Source organism: Ctenopharyngodon idella, chromosome 17, assembly GCF_019924925.1.
Source record: "Ctenopharyngodon idella isolate HZGC_01 chromosome 17, HZGC01, whole genome shotgun sequence".
In the NCBI taxonomy this organism is placed as follows: domain Eukaryota; kingdom Metazoa; phylum Chordata; class Actinopteri; order Cypriniformes; family Xenocyprididae; genus Ctenopharyngodon; species Ctenopharyngodon idella.
This window is the reverse complement of record NC_067236.1, coordinates 6,591,218-6,610,724: the sequence shown is the minus strand read 5'-3', so window position 1 is coordinate 6,610,724 and position 19,507 is coordinate 6,591,218. Positions and strand designations below refer to the sequence as shown.

Here is a 19,507-nt window from a genome sequence, read left to right as displayed (position 1 = left end):
TTCAATAAATTAATGTTTTTATTGTTTTTTTATACTATATTATATTATACTTATATTATGTGTATATATGTATATTTGTTTTGTCTTCATATGCAAGTTACTCTTCCATACTTGAGTTCCATACTGATTATTTTTAACGGGGATAATTCACCCAAAAAATAATATTCTGTCAACCAAACATCTAAACATTTGATGGGCTCCATTGACTTCCATAGTATTTTTTTCCATAGTATGGAAGTCAATGGAGCCCATCAACTATTTGGTTACCCAAATTCTTCAAAATATCTTTAATTGTGTTCAGCAGAAGAAAGAAATTCATATAGATTTCGAATAACTTAACGGTGAGTAAATGATGACAGAATTTTCATTTGGGGGGACGGGACTATCCTTAAAGCTTTAACCAATGAAAACAAAATTGAACATTCTGTCAAAAACAAATTGCCATTACAATTTCACAACTCCTCAATTATAGTGTACGATAGCAGTGTAATAACATGCAATTATATTTAATATAATAAAAAAAACGTAATAGTTTTTTTTTTTTTTTTTTTTTTTACAACAAAAAATTATAGGTACAAATATAACTTTATAAAGTTCCGTCCACCTGATATGTGAGACTGGGAGGCATATGTCTCAAGGTGCACTGTTATGTCATAGGTCTATATGTAATTCTAATTTTGCAAAAGAGTCACGGGGTGGTGCTGTCTCTGTGCTCTGTATGTTTGTTGTTGGTGTCCGTGCTCGTTTCTGGCGCTGGGTGGAGCGCGTGACTCCCGTTCCGCTCTGCTCCAGGATTTGACGTGTCGCCTGTGCTTTTTCTGAACTTCCTGCTTCCTCCGTGACTGTTTTGAGTCAGCCGTGTAGTCCGAAAGCTGATCGGTAGGAATCGTTAAACGTGGCAATGGTGTGAATGTGCGCGATCGGCGGCGGTGTGTGTGTGATTGTGAGTAAAGCCCGAGCTATCGCTGTCAGCCATGCAGTTCTCTCCCACCAACGGAGATTTTACCTTCGTCTCCTCGACGGACGCTGAAGGTACAGTAGTGACAGGCCCCAAAGCATCCATACATCTGTGCTTTGATATGTGAATCTGATTAGTGTTGAAATGCTGTTGGTTGTATTTGTGTGTTGTGTTTATGATGTACACATACATCAGCACATATATTCCCCAGTATGTTTATGATCAAGCTTCTTAATGCGTCATGATATGGGTGTTGTTTTGTTGGCTGAGTGGGGATGCAATAGTTAGCTGTATTAATCTAAAACAACCTCTTATCCACCAGAGCTCAGCGGCACCATCGATGCACCTGATATCACACTAAATATGGGCCCTGATGCCACCAGGGACACCTACGCCACCACTTTCCTGAGGCAGAGGGGTTATGGATGGTTGCTGGAAGTAGAGGAAGAAGATTCAGAGGACACTAAACCGCTCCTGTGAGTTTTTAGGACTCGATTTTCTGATGCTTGATGTCACAATTGTTTTTAGAGTTGCTGGTTGTATTAATTGGTTTTCTCTGTTTGTGCAGGGAGGAGTTGGACATTGACTTAAAGGACATCTACTATAAGATCAGGTGTGTGTTGATGCCCATGCCCTCACTGGGTTTTAACAGACAGGTGGTGAGGGACAATCCTGACTTCTGGGGCCCGCTGGCCGTCGTCCTGCTCTTCTCCATGATCTCCATATATGGACAGTTCAGGGTGAGTCAAGGGTGTAGATTTAGTTTGAACATTGGGGGGTTGTTGAAGTGTGAAGCATCCTGAGATTTCTTTTATTCTTTGTTTTGTATATATATATATATATATATATATATATATATATATATATATATATATATATATATATAAATTATATTTGGTAGCTTATAACCCATGCAAAGTTGATTACTGTAATTAGTTAATAATTAACATAATTCATGTTTTGCTTGGGATTCATATATTTTATATTAAGCGTATGAAATCTCTTCAGTTTGACAGAATTTTCTACTTCAAAGTGCCATGGGACGTCTAACTTAACTTAACATTTAGTTGTTTTGAAAATGCTTATTTTCACTACTCCCGATGTCCTATAGAGTATTATTGCATAAATATATATGTTTTTATTGAACATTGATGGAGCAACAGATTTTGTGTGAAAATAAATCATAAAAGTGGTTTGCTTGTTTAAAAATCTTATAAATGTATGAGGTGGCAAGGTGGGCCACACGGTGTAAAAGGCTGACCAGCAGGGGCAAAAGGTACAAAGTATTGATACAGATACTTTAGCTAAAATAATATGATTTTAATAATGTCTAAGTTAATACTTGTTCAAAACAATGATTTTAGCAAAGTTTGTACTATTTTCATATTATTTTGACAAATAAAAGAATTCAGTTTTGTTCAATAAATGTCATTAAAATGTTCATTTTAAAAATACACAAACAAAATAATTAATATAATTAAATTAAAATATCAATATAATTAAATTAAAAATAGATTCTGAAAGCAGTGAAGAAGGTTACTACTTTACAGTAGTAACAAATAAATATGTTTTATTATATGATATGATTAATATCATATTTTTAATATATGGTTTATTTCTAAGGTGTACACCCAAGATGATGTATGATATTTCATATCTAAATCTAACCATGTCATGTCAACAAATGTCAGAATGTCAAAAATCAGCCAGCTATTTGTTAACATGTTAATTATTGTTCCTTAGCCACAACAGCAGGGGTGCTTTTTACCGCAAGTACCATATTTTTACATATTCTTCCATTATTGAAAAACTGTTGCTGTAATTACCTTGAACAAAACTGAAAATCATTAACAAGACCTTTGTTTTCAAAATATAGACAATGAATTTATTGATTCTCATTTGCTACATAAATCTACAACATTTTAAAAAAACATCAAATGTTAGGTCAAATTAGTGCAGAATCAACTTGTTGCTGTCTGCAATCCCCTCAAGAATCAGCCAAATTTCCATGTGCAATTGTGCATCATCAAAAGCGGTTGTTAAACGGGTTAGCTCACCCAAAAATGAATATTCTGTCATCAATTACTCACCCTCAAGTTGTTCTAAACCAGTATGAATTTCTTTCTTCTGCTGAACACAAAAGAAGATATTTTGAAGAATGTGGGTAACCAAACAGTTAATGGGCCCCATTGGGGAAAAAAATACTATGGAAGTCAATGGGGTCCATTAACTGTTTGGTTACCAACATTTTTCAAAATATTATCTTTTGTCTTTAGCAAAAGAAAGAAATTTATACAGGTTTAGAACAACTTGAGGGTGAGTAAGTGATGACAGAATTTTCATTTTTGTGTGAACTATTCCTTTAAGAAAAGCGCTGAGGTGAATTTTTGTGCCATCAAATGGTTTAAAAGAGAAAGTCAAATGTGCCTTTTTACCCCTGTGCACCTTTAGCTCTGTTGTACCCTATTGTTGTCAACTCATCAGACTTTTAATGATTTATGCAGTCTTTCTGGATACCAGAAACCCAAGTTTTTCCAAATATCAATCATCATTAGAACAGAAGTTACACAGAAAACTACAGTATAGTAACTACAACATGTTAATACAATAAAATGTAATAACTTTTTCTAAGGGTGTTCATGAGTGGTTTAAAAATGTCAGTGCATGTCAGTGTTGCACATTCTTTTCCTCATCAGTCTTTTTAGATTGTGTGGCTATTTTAGATGATTGACTTTCTACATGGTGTTTTATGGTAGTACATATTCTATAGAATTCAAATGGGTTGCACATTTTATCATCGGTGTCACAATTAGAGTGTTGCGTGCAAATCTTGAGACACTTTTGGTGCATGCTGATTTGATTCATGCATGACCACTCATGCCAAATTAAATAAAACTGTACAGTATAGGGTTAGGGTTACCTCCCTCCCGCCCCAACCCACCACGAATTTCACCTACACCCACCCGCTAACTATGCCCCTTAGATGGGACATGAGTCCAGTCTTTGTGTCTTGACCATGGGTGTGATATGTATGTATATAGTCATGATGCATGTGTACATAGACCTACAATCAAAATGCAAAATGGATTGCTGTAGACTGTAGTGTAGTGACAAGTTTTATCTTTAGTAACATGGAAATAAAATGAACAATATTTGGACTTTTAACACCACTTCTTATGTCTTTTCATAAAATATTTTTAATGTTTAAAATATTTCTAAATATTAATTCTGCCATAATAAAGCAGTGTCTTTGAATTATTTTCATATTACTCTAAGGCCTGGTTTCACAGACAGGGCTTAGATTAAGCCAGGATTAGACTTTAGTTCAATTAGGAGATTTAAGTAGCTTTTATAAACATGGCTTAGGGGGAAAAAAAACACATTACTGGCATGAATATTGAGACAAAACAATGGCACTGGTATATTTTAAGATATGTCAGTACAAGTTGCTTTCAGTTAAAACAACTCAAACATGCATTTAAGTCTGGGACTAGCCTCGTCTGTGAAACCGGGGGAATATGTGATTAATTTATTGAAAGTGTCTATTGATTGACAGCCCTAAAAGTATTGATAATTAAGTATTAATTTGGTCATTCTTAAGAAAATAGTTTATTATGTAAATAACTGCATACTAAAGTAATTTTAAAGAGGGCATGAAGATCATAGAGATTAATTACATTTTATAATCATTTCAATATGACCTTGTCACTTGCATGATTTAATTAGTCAAAAGCAGAAATACCCCAAATTTGCATTATTCTTTTATATGTCATATATCCTGTTTTGACCAATCAGGTTGTTTCCTGGATTATTACGATCTGGATATTTGGATCACTGACGATTTTCCTTCTTGCAAGAGTGCTGGGTGGAGAGGTATTTATATCTTGTGAAGTGTCAGATAGCATATGATTTTTATGAATTGAAAGGGATGCCCACTCTTTTTAAATGTTTTTAATAGGTGTCTTATGGGCAAGTTCTTGGAGTTATTGGCTATTCTTTGCTCCCGCTCATTGTAATAGCTCCACTTCTTCTGGTCATTGGGGGCTTTGAAGTTGTCTCTACACTCATAAAGGTGAGAATTAAATGTATATAATGTTGAATAGTATGAAAATAGTTTCTCTTGAATTCAAAAATATGGATGATTGATTTTTTTTTTCTTTTTCTTTTCTAGCTTTTTGGAGTATTCTGGGCTGCATACAGTGCTGCCTCTTTACTTGTCGGTGATGAGTTCAAAACGAAGAAACCCCTTCTCATATATCCCATCTTCCTTTTGTACATTTACTTCCTGTCTCTGTATACTGGAGTCTGAATTGGCCACAGGATTTGATTGGCTCGTTGCTTGGACATTTACAAAGCACTGTGGAGAGGTACACAGCAGAGATATTCCATGAAGACAGAGGAGTTTGCATTTTCTTTCTTTTTTATTTTCTTTTACCCTGTTTATAATCCTATATGCTTTCGGGGATTGAGGTGTACAGACGTGTAGTGTATTTAACTGCTTCCATTATTGTTGTACACAATAAAAAGCTGCATCTTTTACTGTGAAAGCCCTGTTTGCAGAGATCCCTCTGCCGCCGAAATCTGGAGCCCTGGTTTTTACATAATTACAAACCTCAAAAGGAAAATAAAAATGAGAACTTTATATTGTAAAAGACTATGGTAAGCATGATAGTCACGTAACAGAATTTGTCACCACATGTAATGGTGAAAACTTTCTTTTGTGGGCTTTCCAAATACATTCCAAGAATTCTTCATCTTATCAGTTTTCATTTTTAATTTATGAACTCCAAAATGGAAAAAGAGAGTATGCAGGCAATATAGCTTGGATTAAATATGTCTGCTAAGTATGGGTGCCTTGAATTGGTTGTTTTATATGGCTGTGGTGTATTTTATTTATGTAAATGTATTCAAAAAGAAAAGAAATTTTTATTTGTAGAACATGCAATTGAAAAAAAATTTTTACTTGGTGATGTGTACACTGCAGACATATGTTACCATATTAGTTTAGCTGAAACAATTAAAATTGTTATAATATTCATAAATCATGAATCAAATTAAAATGATTGACACTGATTGAATCTCTTTAATGTCTGGGAATAATTTCTTAATCGCATGATTTATTGGTTAATTTAATATTCATTAAAATGTTTGCTTACTGGTTGTAACAGTAAATGCTTTAACCAGAAATGATTGTGTACAATATCTCAAGGACACAAGAGTGTTGTCTTTTCACCCCCAGTTTCTCAGACAAGGCTTAAGCCTAGTCCCAGACTACTTGCAAACAACTTGCACTGGCATATCATAATTTTTTTTCTAAGGCATGTTTATAAAAGCTATTTAAATGTCCTAATTGAACTAAGGCCTAATCCTGGTTATATATATATATATATTTAAAAAACAACAACTACAGTGCAGCAGTTGGAGCTTTGCTGACCAGACTTTCTTGCCCAAACAAAGCATTATGGTGAGTGTAGTTACTAAAAACATTTTATCAAATAGGTTTTAGAAGATAAAGCATTGTCCGTAGATGATTTATCTGTCTTTTCCCCATCCATCCATCCATCTAGTCACAGCGCCCCTTGAGGTTCGGCGGGCGATCACACAGTGACTACGCCAGTTCCGTTTCCCTGCTGAGTGTGTGAGCAGAAGGGGCCGCTGGTTTCCGCTCCGCTGATGGTGAATCGCTGCTCCTGCGGTATCAGGAGGAGGTTTAGAGCCCGCAGTGGAAACGCAGCGGTACTTGGGGATTCAGCTTTAACGTTTTCTCGTCGAGTCGCGTCCACGGAGGAGCTACTGAAAGAGGAGGGAAGGCAGGAAGGGAAGATAGTAGGAAGATGGCGGCGGCGGCGGCGGCCTCGCCAGGCTCGCCGGACTGGGTCGTGCTGAGGGACGGCTGCCTGCGCTGCGATGAGGAGGGCCTGCGGAGTCTATCCTACCACCCGGCCCTTAACGCCATTCTGGCCGTCACCAGCCGGGGCAGCATCAAAGTCATTGACGGCACCTCCGGGGCTATTTTGCAGGCCTCCGCACTGCACGGTGAGTTTTGGTTCGGACAGGTTCTGATAGATTTATCCAGGCCGACCTGGATCTTATCACATAACTGAATCCTGGGCTGGACCTCCTCATAGAGGAGGTGTACGGGAGATCCTTTCTTCGTGATGGAGGTGGAGAGTGTCAAAATGACCCTCATAGAGAGTTTAATTTTCTGATGGTGCAGTGTTGTGGGAATGACTCCTGTCTATTTGGATTCCCGATGGAGGACTGTGTCAATATGTTCTGTCCCTTTTGGGGCTTGTTGATGGGAAGGTTTGTGCGATGAAGGACTGTGTGAGAATGATCATTTACTCCAGGGCCTCCTGATTGAGCAATGTTACTATTCCGGCCCCCAATGGATGGTCCCTCACTCCTGATAGGTCTATGTGATAATACAGAAGCTTTTGTGAGAAAAATCGCTCGCTCTTGATACGGTTGTTGTGTCAGTGATTCCTCAGTCTTTGGGCCTCCTGATGATCCTCACTAGGGCCTCCCGGATCTGTTGTGCTGCCGGATCACTGTAAACATTGCCACGTTATTCACGAACACACCGTTTATGTACATATCAGTAGTGTTTATTTACACTACGCACCACTTCTTGTCTTTAATAGTCGAATAAAACTAAAAAGACATGAACTAAAAGCTGATGTTATCTTGGGGTAAAGCGGTACTGAAGCTAATCTAAACATTAGCAAATATCAGCTCGAATAGGTATTTGTCGAACTTGGTGTCACTGAAATCCAACCAAAATCTTAATATATGTCAGTGGTTTATAGTGCGTATTATAATAGGTTTCGACTGTTAAAGTAAACAGTTTATTGATTTTGGCTCTAAATTAGCTGTCAGCGGTTTAGCTAATCATGCTAACGTTAGCCTAGCGGTAGCCTAGCCTGCTTGCTACGGATCAGTAACACTGCTCACGTTTGTCAATCATGACAGGTGACAGCTGACTGTAAAACTGTGGACAACATGAATATTTATATTTATCTTGACTAATTTTATGAGCGTATGTGTGGTTTGGGAAGGTTCGAGTGCTTTCTGTGCCGGTTTGTTGTTAAACATGTCATTTTAAGTGTAAGAATGAGTGCCAGTGTAGTTGTTGTTATTCCTCTAATATGGACTTGTCAGTCTGTTTGTGTTTTTATTTTTTATTTTTTACTTATATATTTATGTATAGTGTGTGTTAAATGCTCAAATTGTGTAAAGATATGAATACATAATTAATTGAATGTTTATTTAATGTATATAATTTTAATTGTTTCATTATTTTTATGAAATGTCCGGCTCGTTAAATATGAGATTGTAATACTTTAAAAAAAGGACAACTGGAAACTAAATGAAAGTGAAAGTGATGTGACAAGTAGCCAAGTATGGTGTCCCATACTTGCAATTTGTGCTCTGCATCTCACCCATCCAAGTGCACACACACACAGCAGTGAGTATTGAACGCACACCGGGAGCAATGGGCAGCCATTTTTGCTGTGGCGCCCGGGGAGCGATTGGGGGTTCGGTACCTTGCTCAAGTTCTGAGTAATGAAACCTCAATTGTGGGTAATGAGAGTGGAAGAGAGCGCTATTAATTCACTCCCCCCACCTACATTTCTGAGTATGGGGTCTCTGCGGTACAGAACAGTTTTTTTTTTTTTTTTTTTTTTTAAATTGTGGGTTTTTTTTAAACTAGTGGGTGTTTTATAAATCATGCATTGAAAATGGTCCCCTTCCGCTGACCTCACCCCTAAATCCTACCCTCACTGTGACGTGGGCAAATCAGGTAACACAGTTGAAAACTCTTGTTACTGAAATTCACAGACCTCTTCTTGACATTTTCTGCCGGTACTTAGACTCAAACCCACGACCTTTGGGTTACAACTCCGACTCGCTAACCATTAGGCCACAACTGCCCTTGACGTAAATGGGTGACTTTGCAGTGACAAATGTGTTTTAATGAACACATGTAAACATTTGTGAATGTAGCTTTAAGGGCAATTCCCAGATAAAACTTTAGGGCCAGATTTAAAGCATGTTTAAGGTTATGGATGTGATATTTAGTCTAGGACTAATCTGAAAAAGGACAACTGACCATCAGAGTTTAACTGATTTATGTACCCAGAAAGCAGCGATAGAAATTAAGGAAGTGGAGATGTGCTGTTCAGTGACTCTCATCTTTCTTGAATTAAAACGCACTAGTTTATTCATACTAGTTGTATATGCAAGGAATGATCTGTATCATAGCACATTATGATTCTTTGCTGAAAATCACCTGTGCAACAACAACAAGGCTGTATCTTTAGACACAGATTAGGATCTTACACTAGTGATTTGACTAAATTTAGAGACTTGTGATGGTGATTTGCAGATATCACGCTATACTAACATGTCTGTTTGGAATTGCAATTGAGTTATTTAGCAGGGAGTCTTGATACGGAGAGTTGCTAGCACAGAACAGTTGACTCATGCTTTATGGATAATATTGATTGGAGAGGTTTTCCCTTTTTTCTCTCCTGAGTGTGTAACACAGCCACTTGGGAGCAGATTCGGGGGATGGCTGTTACTTTTGTTTCCTCCTTTACCAGAACAAGTTTAGTATTTGCATTCTGCATACGCTTGTATTCATTCATCATTTGTTTTGTAAGAAACAAGTTTTTCAAATGTACCCTACTGTTAAAAAGTTTGAGGTCAGTAAGATTTTTTTTTTTTAATATAATAATCAAGTAATTGGTCAATTATTTTTGGATTATTTTTTTGTGGTAATAAAAGTAGACCTCAGCGAACAATAACCATATAATGGCGCATGTTGAGAATGCACGTTGCATGGATTCTCATCAATGGAATGCGCCGCTTTCAGTATTCTGCCAGTTAATCAACACAAGCAAATTGCAGTCTTTTTTTTTTTTTTTTTTTTTTTTTTTTAAATATAAATAGAGTACTTAAATTTAATTAAGGAATCGTGACAGGCAGCTCTACTACTAACCATCCTCCTTTTCTTTGTCTTAAAATGCAGACTTAATATTTATTTATTTATTTTTGGGTCCTAATTAGGAGACGACAGGCACATGAAGTTTTAGTGCCATGCTGCTTATATTTATGAAGCAGTAAAAAGGCCCAAAACAAGGCGTCTGTGGATGAGTCCGAAGCAAAGGCTGCCTTGCACCACTTCACAGATGATGTGTAGAAGGAGAATTTTATGACATGACAACCATTTATGACACTATCCCCCAGTTTCACAGACAAGGCTTAGGTCTAGTCCCAGACTAAAATGCGTTGAGCTGTTTTAACTGAAAGCAGCTTGCACTGACATATCTTAAAATATGTTAGTGTACCATTGTTTTGTCTCAAGATGCACACCAGTAATGTTTTTTCTAGGGCACGTTTAAAAAAAAAAAAATACTTAAATGTCCTAATTGAACTAAGGTCTAATCCTGGCTTAATCTAAGCCCTGTTTGTGAAACCGGGCCTATTCAACAACAACAACAGCTCTTTATGTGCTTAATAAGCCATTACGCCATTTCTACATCATTGCACATGCACACAACTTTTCAGTTGTTTCCCAGTTTGTTTTTTTCAATCCGATCAAGTGTTTATATGTTCTATTGAATGGATTAGAAATTACAATCCGAATGAAATTTCAATCAGATTTGGCCAATTCATTCCGATTGACGTGGTTACATGTGACTTTTTTCCGTCTGTGCTACTATTCAGATTATAAACAGATTATAATTGTTTAAATTTTTTATATGTATGTTATAATAGGTATAATGTCATCCTCTCTCCTTCTCTGTGTGTTTTGTGACAGCAAAACCCGGGGGCCGAGTGAGGTGTCAGTACTTCCCAGCTGTGGATAAGGTGTTGTTTGTGGACGATTACGCTGTCGGCTGCAGGAAGGACTTGAATGGGATTCTTCTTTTGGACACGGCTCTCCAGGCCCCTGTGTCCAAGCCAGAAGACCTGGTGCAGCTGGAGCTGCCTGTTACTGAGGTAAGAAACCCAGCATACTGTATATATTGATTGATTGATTGTATATAACATAATAATGTTATAATAAATATAATAATGGGCTTTGTCTTTGCATTTGCTATGTATTACTTGACAGCTATCAGTAAATAGTGACCATCTCAATTCAAGCCTAAACAATGATGCATCCTACATTTTAAACTGCATGGAATCAGTTTCTTCAAGGTACAAATTGTCTTTGATAGGAAAAAAGATTGTAAAATCAGTGATCCTTTTCAAAGAAATCAAAGTATGCATATCTAAAATGTGAAATATTGCTGAAATATTGCTAAAAGTGTAATTTGCAAGTCTGTCACCACAGATGGCAAGTTATTTGCCTGTTTGTCTTACAGCCAGGGCTGCACGATATTGGAAAAACTGACATTACGATATTTTGTTCTTCTGCGATATATTTTGAGATAATGAAAACAGTTTCACCAGATGACTTGAATAGATCTATTTGGAAAGAATTAATCATTCTAGAATGTTTGGTGTGATTTTGTAGGGGTGTGCATCTGCATAGGTAATAATAAATTACAAGCATAGATAAATTCCGTAGAATTGTGCTTTTATTTTTTTTTACAGCATTCAGGTGCAGAAATTGAATAATCAAATATAAAATAACACTACATAATCTTCACTGTATAAATTAAATATAATTAATCTTTATCAAAGCCTTGTTTTTACTTTCGCCTGGCTCCTTACCGTGAGCCTCTGCTGACTTCACGCACACCTCTCCAAATGGACTAGGTGTTTACATTGCTTGACATTGAATTCTTTGAAATGTCAGGGAGGCAACTCAGAGTAATTGTCCTCCTAAACCATCAGGAAGAGGTGGTAAGAAGTATGGTACACATGTGACCATGTTTGTTTTTATTATACTTCACCAAACCCACACTAGTACAAAAGATCCAAAAAATTGTGTAAAGTAAACCTTGAGATTATTACTTGTTATATTAGAACCAAATATATGGATATGAGAACATATATATAAAACTAAATTAAACAACAATTTCATTAACATTTTCAGTTAAACATGGAGATTTATTTTCATTTAAAAAGGCTTATTTCTGCTGTTTTAGGCTCATTTTGTAAATGTAAGCAATTAATTTAGACAAGCACAAACTGGGTGCTGGTAAGATGATGGTACAGACGTACCTGCTCAGCCAGAATCGTCCGAAGCAAGCCATGCATCTTCGGAAGCGGAGCCACATGGAAAGTTAAAAAAAAAAAAATGCCGTGCACACCTCCACACAAAATGGGGTCTCGCGCACTCAACATGCACAACTGACGTCATTTTTGCAGCGCGCACCTTCGCACTTGCTGGACACGGCGAGTATAAACCAGGCTTAATTCTACAAAAGTGGTTTACTCTTAGTCTTTTGTTGTTTGATTAAAATTAATAATGACACAGATAGCAGCAGGTTTATTAGGCTACTGTCACTTTAAGACCAAATGCACGGATCCAATATACTGATACACACCTGTTTTAGTTGTTTACGTTCACCTAAGACATAAGCGACTGTGTTTGCAAGGATACTCACCGAGACTGGCATTTTGCCAATTTTGCATGTATGTGTTCAAATAGATGCAAATAGACATGAAAGAGAGCGGAATTCAATGTTCATGAAAACAACACGCAAGGTCCGAATTCAGATCTTTTGTGTGTTCTTGTGCTTTGATTTAAAATCGCTTCAATGTTTAAACTGACAGGACCTAAAATGCGTGCAAATGATAAACTTTCACTCTATGATAAACATTTCAAACCATGAAGGCCTGGTCCGTTCGGTATAAACGCATTCGACTAACACATAACACACAATATTTAAGTCATAAGATCTTAATATTTTTCATGACTGTCTTTGAACAACATATTAGCACAGGTCATCTGTCAGTCTTGTGGTGAGGTCAGTGTGATGTAGTATAGAGTATAACACAAGTTTCTGTCTCATCATTCACTGCATGACAGAAATTATCATGCACTTCCTTAGTATGCGGTTTATGTTACAACTCTGCAAAATTGCAGTTGTTTGAGTGCTCTTTTTTGATCTAGCGATCGCATAACCAGTCTGACAAAGAGTGCTATGTAGACAGACTGGTCTATTGTGTCCTAAGACACTCTGAAAACAAAACTCCCAGCTCTCACCACTCCCTGGCCACATACGCTAATGTGTGAGAACCAATGGATCTTGTACACTGACGGGCACACTAACCTGAGATAGTCTGAGACTAAAATATAGTGTTGTTTTTACAGTTAAAATGAAATGAATTCCTTAATTTCATTCGGGGGTTGATTTTTGTCAGAGTATGCACCACATGATGTAATGGAAACAAGGGTCATGTCAGGCATGCTTGATTTATCCTTTGATTTGTTAAATTGGATAAAGCTGTGGATTCTGAGACTTGGTCTTGGCTTAATGGGTGATTTGTCATGCGTTTTTAGATATGGTTTGTGTTTGAAATATCGTAATGTACAGTGCTTGCTCTTTAGTTCATTTTTGACTGTTGATATGCTGAAGTGTTTCCTACGAATTGCATCATTAATTTGGCTCAGGTGTGTGTACCACTTCTGTCCAACATATTTGTTTAGTCTTATTTCTAGATAATATCACATGTCCACACATTAGTTCTTTAGCATTTAATTATTAATAGGACAAATCAGCATTGTTTGTGGAGATTAACAGCCTGATCAGTGGATAAATGTATTTTTATTGAACATTGTGTAAAATAAATAAAGATAAAATATTTAATTTTATTATTAAATAAACACTACTTTTCAAAAGTTTAGGGTTAGTAAGATTTTTCTTTTAAATAAATTAATAGTTTTATTTACTAAGAATGCATTAAATTGAATAATGCCACTTTGTGATCAGTGACAGTAAAGAAATAGTGTTACAACAGATTTCTATTTCAATAAATGCTGTTCTTTTGAACTTTCCATTCATCAAAGAATCCTGATTTGTTTTTTTTTTATAATGGTTTCCACAAAAAAAAAAAAAAAAAAAAAAAAATATTAAGCAGCACAACTGTTTTCAACACTGATAATAAGAATAAATGTTACTTGAGCAGCAAATCAGCATATTAGAATGTTTTCTGAAGGATCATGTGACACTGAAATACTAGAAATAAACATGTGGCAGTGACATACTGTAAGTATCATTTAGGGCTGAACGATTTTGGAAAATAATCTTAATTGTGGTTATTTTTACCAAGATTGCAATTTAATATGCGATTATTTTTTTAAGCTCTTTATCTTCTGTATTATTCAACAAAGACAAGCAATAAATCATTGTAGGTGTGGGAATCTTTAGGCACTTCATGATTTGATTCCGATTCGGGGAGTCACAATCTGAACAAAATGATTCTTGATCTTTTTTTCTTATTGATTAGTCTTATTAATAAAACTTTTTTTATTATGTAATTACATTTGTAATTATACTAATAATTACACATTAAAAATGTAATTAAAACAATTGCATGTTGATGATTTTAAATAAACTAATATAAGACAGGGCTTAGATTAAGCCAGGATTAGGCCTTAGTTTAATTAGGACATCTAAGTAGCTTTATAAACGTGCCTTAGAAAAAAAACATTAACGGTGTGCATCTTGACACAAAACAATGGCACTGATATATTTTAAGACATGTCAGTGCAAGTTGCTTTCAGTTAGACAGCTCAAACATTTATTTTAGTCTGCGAATAGGATTAAGCCTTGTCTGTGAAACCGGGGAAAAGCTAGTAAATAAAAAAAAAAAAAACGCTTAATCGTTCAGCCCTAGTATCTTCTGATGCTTGAAATCTACATGTGTGTAGTGTTGTCAGAAGTACCGACTTCGGTACCAAGTTGGTACTGAAATTTTAAAAATGTGACGATACCTGCATTTCCGATATCCGAGCGGATTTTTAAACACCTCTGATTGGCTATTGTGTTCATGCGCTCATCAGATATGTCTGTGATTGGCTACGATGATCAACGCTTCAAAAACATGTTAGACATCGTTGAAGCTCTTCACACACAGAGACACATAGGAGCGTTTGAAAGCAGTGTATATCTGTGTAACCACTCGGTGAAGAGTGTCAATGATGTCTATGTAAGACATGTAACTGGTATCGTCACGTTTGTAAAATTTCAGTACGGACTTGGTACCAAAGTGGGTACTTTTGACAACCCTACATGTGCGTTTGTCTGATGATATTTTTACGTACACAATAGAGGCTATTGATGTTAAAACAAACTTCTGCAGGCTGTGAGCTGTTCCTCAAAGGAGGCAAATCTGTTTTGCTAGGTCACATGAGTTAACTTAATGAGTTCCCTAGTCTCAGACTGAAGTGAGTTGAGTCATGTGACTCAACTTATTGCTGTTCAGAAAGGCCATTCATAAAAGTATACAGTGAAATGTGAGTCATCACTGAAGCACTGAAAGCAAAACTGTCTAGTTTTTTTTTTTTTTTGAATGACTGTTAATCATGATTTGCTTATTGTTTTTATGGTATTGATTTTGGTATTGACATGGTAAAGTGGTTGAGATGGAACATCTTATCATACAAGACTAATAAATGAGGCTTGCCTTCATGTTCAGTTTTTCAAAGCTCTGTGGCGGTGTTGTACTTCTGTAGTCATCTAAAATTACATTGCCGTCATGCCATTTTTATTTCACACGCAAATAGCATAAATAGTTGGAGATCTCTAGGTGGAACCAACAGATACAGTATTGTTTGAAATGTCAGCTGTACGTCCCTGTGATGTGCTTATTGTTATTCAGAGGTTGTGAGTAATGTACAGCATGGATTTCCCTCTGAGCTCTCATTAAAAGATGCACGTATTAGGGCGATTCATGACAATGTTCCCCAGTGCTTTGAACTTTATGGAGTGAAATATGAAGTGACATGTCATGATGTGCTCGACTTCACAACTATCAGTGTTGACCGTGTGGACTTTTCAGATAACATATTAGTACAAAATGAAAGAGAGACTGATTTTGTGTGTATTTAGATTAATCAAGAGTAACCCATTAGGCTTAATATAGAGTCTAAAAAGTACTCTACCATTCAAAATTGATGAATATATTCAACAAGGCTGTGTTTATTTGATCAAAAATACAGTAAAACAGTGATATTGTGAAATATTACAATTTAAAATAACTGAATTTTCAGCATCATTACTCCAGTCTTCAGTGTCACATGATCCTTTAGAAATCATTTTAATATGCTGATTTGGTGCTCAAGAAACATTTCTTATCACAGTTTAAAACATTTGTGCTGCTTAAAATTTTTGTGGAAAGTAATACTTTTTTTCTGGATTCTTTGAATTAAATGTTCAAACGAACAGAATTCATTTGAAATATAAATCTTTTGTAACATTATAAATGTCACTTTACTGTCTTTACTGTCACTTTTGATCAATTTAATGCATTCTTGCTGAATAGAAGTAGTTTCTCTCTTAAAAAAAAAAAAAAAAAAAAAAAAAAACATTCTCTAGTATTTTTCTGTAATATGTTTCCTGCAGTAAAAAGCAGCATCATTCCTGTGCTATCGGTCCTTTGAGATCAATATCCCTTAATAATCTGAAGGAGTCTAATGGCATAACACCTCAACACTGTCATTTGATATCCACATGAGGAAATACAGACACGATGAGGCCATCCATCACAGTTAGGGATGTGCGAGACTATTTGACTAGTCGATTAAACAATACTGCTGCTGTTAGTCGACTTGGAAATATTAGTCATTTACATATTTATTTATTTTATTTATTTATTTTTGCACATTTAATGTTTTGCTTTATATTTTTACAGAGGATAAGTTTAAATTACTCTCATGTTAATATTGCATTTTAAAATTAAGGGGTTTAGAGGTTTAGACTAGTCGACTAGTCAATTGCAAAGTTTCAGTTTAAACGTTTATGAAATTAGTCGTTACGCACATCCCTAATCACGGTGCAGTTGCTTTGAGTGTGATGGATTGTCATGTTCAACTCCTTTCCTACAAAATTCCCAATTCTTTATGAATGCCTATATTCTCTTGTTCCCCTGCAGGCCCAGCAGATGTTGTACGCGTGTATGGAGAAGGTGGATGTTTCCAACACAGAGGGCTATGATCTCTTTCTCACCCAGCTTAAAGAAGGCCTGGAGAATACCTCACATGAGACGGCGGCCAATCACAAAGTGGCAAAGGTGAGTCATTAATCATTATAATGGTTTCGTAACCACAGAGTTGTTAAAAAGAAGTTCAGTGTAGAAATATAAACAGCCTAATGAAATATCAACCTAGCCCACAATAGGTCAAGCCCATTTCTGCCTAGTTGTGAAGTAATTTGTATCTCACAATTGCCTTTTTATTTCTTTTAATTTATGTATCTGAACTGTGACACTGTGGTTCACAATTTTAACTTTACTTCTCATAATTATGACTATGTAGCTCACAATTCTGACTCTATAGTAACAATTGCAACTTAATTTTCTTAATTATATAATCTGATCATTGTGACTTTAATTCTCCTAAGTATGACTTTATAGCTCCTGTTGCAAATTTATTTCTCTGAATTGACACAATTGGGACTTCATATTTAATAATGGCGATTTTTTTTTTTTTTTTTTTTTTTTTTTTTTTTTCGTAATTGATTATCTTAAAATTACAAATTTCTGTCTTACAATTTTTGCTTAATTTCTCGCAATTGTGACTTTATTCTCTATTTACAACATATCTGATTTGTCCGTGCTTCCTGGTTCTCTCACACACGTTGTAGTATTGCTCATCTATTCATTATTGTGCAGTGCTGGGATTTGGCTTCATGTTTCAGGGCTACAGAGCTTCTTGCGAGCTACTTTTTCTTGAAATTCTGTACCCCATAAATTCAAATTAAATTCTACCTGTACATTCTGTGTTGACACACGTTTGCTGATGTAATGAAATCTGACTGACTGTGAGTGTGCGTGTTTGTTAATAAGCCAGAATAGTTGAGTCATGTAGTATTACAGCGTATAGATTATTCATGAGAGACATCCTCACGGTGACTATGCAGACACACACAGACTGTATTGAAGAGCGGTTCTGCAGAGCTTGGTGGAGGATGATCAAAGACTCCCACTAATATACCTGAGGTCCACCTTAAGGCTCCCTCTGTGTTTGTACAAGATGTCCTAAGTGCTACTGTAAGAATGCAAAGAGAAGAGCACAAAGGAACGCACAGTTCACAGAGTAACGCATGAATGGGTCTGACTTTAGGTTGTGCTCGGACTCTCTGCAGAAAAAAATTTACTAAACCGACTGCTTTCTTTCTTTTGTTCTCTTAATTTTAAGTTTTAAAGTACTCCTTTGGTATTTACATACAATACATACAACAATAAATCAAATAAACAAATGAAATAATTAAAAATAAATAAAAAATAATGTGCCAGTAATAATAAAATAAAAATACCAATAAACAATATACAACAAATTGAAAAAGAATGACCAAATAACAAATAAACAACAAAATGAAGCATAACAAGTAAACTAAAATACAATTAATCAAAATCAATTCAATAAAAATAGTTGAAATAAATTGTTTATGAAATAAAATAATTTAAAAAAGAAAATTGTGCCATTTAATAATAAAATAATACAAATAAATGACATACAACAAATAAAAAAATACAAAATAAAAAGCATCAACAAAAAGCATAACAAGTAAGTTAAAAAACTATTAAATAACAATTTAAAAATTGTTTATAAAATTAAATATTTAAAAATAAACAAAAACAATAATAATAAAAAAACAGTACCAATAAATAATAAAATTTTTTTATTTTTATTTATTTTAAATAAAATAAATAAACATCAAAATAAACCATAGCAAGTTAATTAAAAAACAATAAATTAAATAAAATCAATAAATAGTTAAATTTATAAAAACTAATATTTCTATATTTTCTAATTTGTTGTTCTTTCTGTCTTTTTCTTGCTTGCTTGCTTGCTTGCTTGCTTGCTTTTTCTCCCCTTTCTCTCCCCTTTCTCTTTATCTCTCTCTTTGACTCTGGGGCTGATCTTGAGCTCTCATTACTGCAGTTTCTGTAATATCAGATGCAAACCGTGTACAGAGAGCAGCGATTTCTTTAGTCTTTTGTGGATAGTATGTACAGATCACATCTGTGTAATGAGAAAACAAGAGAAAAGGTTATCGCACTAGGAGTCTGCGGCTCCGTTATTTACATTCTGTGTTAATAAGAACCCCTCATGAATGCTGATCTAGGCATTTGTGCATAAGTCATTTTCATCTAGATAAGAGGGATGAAACTGATTCTAGATCAGCACTCTTTACATAAATGGACTTCTGAAGTTGATAATGGCTGCATGTTTCTCCCCTGCGTCCTTCAAACCATCAGCATATTACTGCAGTCCTGTTCGGTTTTGCAGTGGACCGTGGCATCAGCCTCATGTGGTAAAATGAAAGTAAATGCAGCATTCCCTCCTGTAGTCATCCAAGCACCCTTTTTCCGTAATTTGGCTGACATCCAAATCGCACTGCTGTGACAAAGAGCCTCGGC

General features: G+C 35.5%; 2 protein-coding genes across 7 annotated transcripts in view; both read left to right on the top strand.

The window, feature by feature from the left end:
• Nucleotides 1–764: 764 nt before the first annotated feature.
• Nucleotides 765–6,031, top strand: yipf4 (Yip1 domain family, member 4). Its single transcript, XM_051868672.1, has 6 exons — nucleotides 765–1,032; nucleotides 1,281–1,434; nucleotides 1,527–1,698; nucleotides 4,754–4,831; nucleotides 4,917–5,030; nucleotides 5,130–6,031. The coding sequence occupies exons 1-6, from the start codon at nucleotides 975–977 to the stop codon at nucleotides 5,265–5,267; spliced, it is 714 nt and encodes a 237-aa protein (XP_051724632.1). The 5' UTR covers nucleotides 765–974; the 3' UTR covers nucleotides 5,268–6,031.
• A 533-nt stretch (nucleotides 6,032–6,564) lies between these two features.
• Nucleotides 6,565–19,507, top strand: part of birc6 (baculoviral IAP repeat containing 6) — a 100,121-nt gene continuing 87,178 nt past the window's right edge. For all 6 annotated transcript variants that reach the window (XM_051866868.1, XM_051866866.1, XM_051866865.1 and 3 more), the window contains exons 1-3: nucleotides 6,565–6,994; nucleotides 10,785–10,966; nucleotides 17,018–17,155. In XM_051866868.1, the coding sequence (XP_051722828.1) occupies nucleotides 6,793–6,994; nucleotides 10,785–10,966; nucleotides 17,018–17,155 (522 nt within the window). In that variant the 5' untranslated portion in view covers nucleotides 6,565–6,792. The remainder of the gene's footprint in view (nucleotides 6,995–10,784; nucleotides 10,967–17,017; nucleotides 17,156–19,507) is intronic.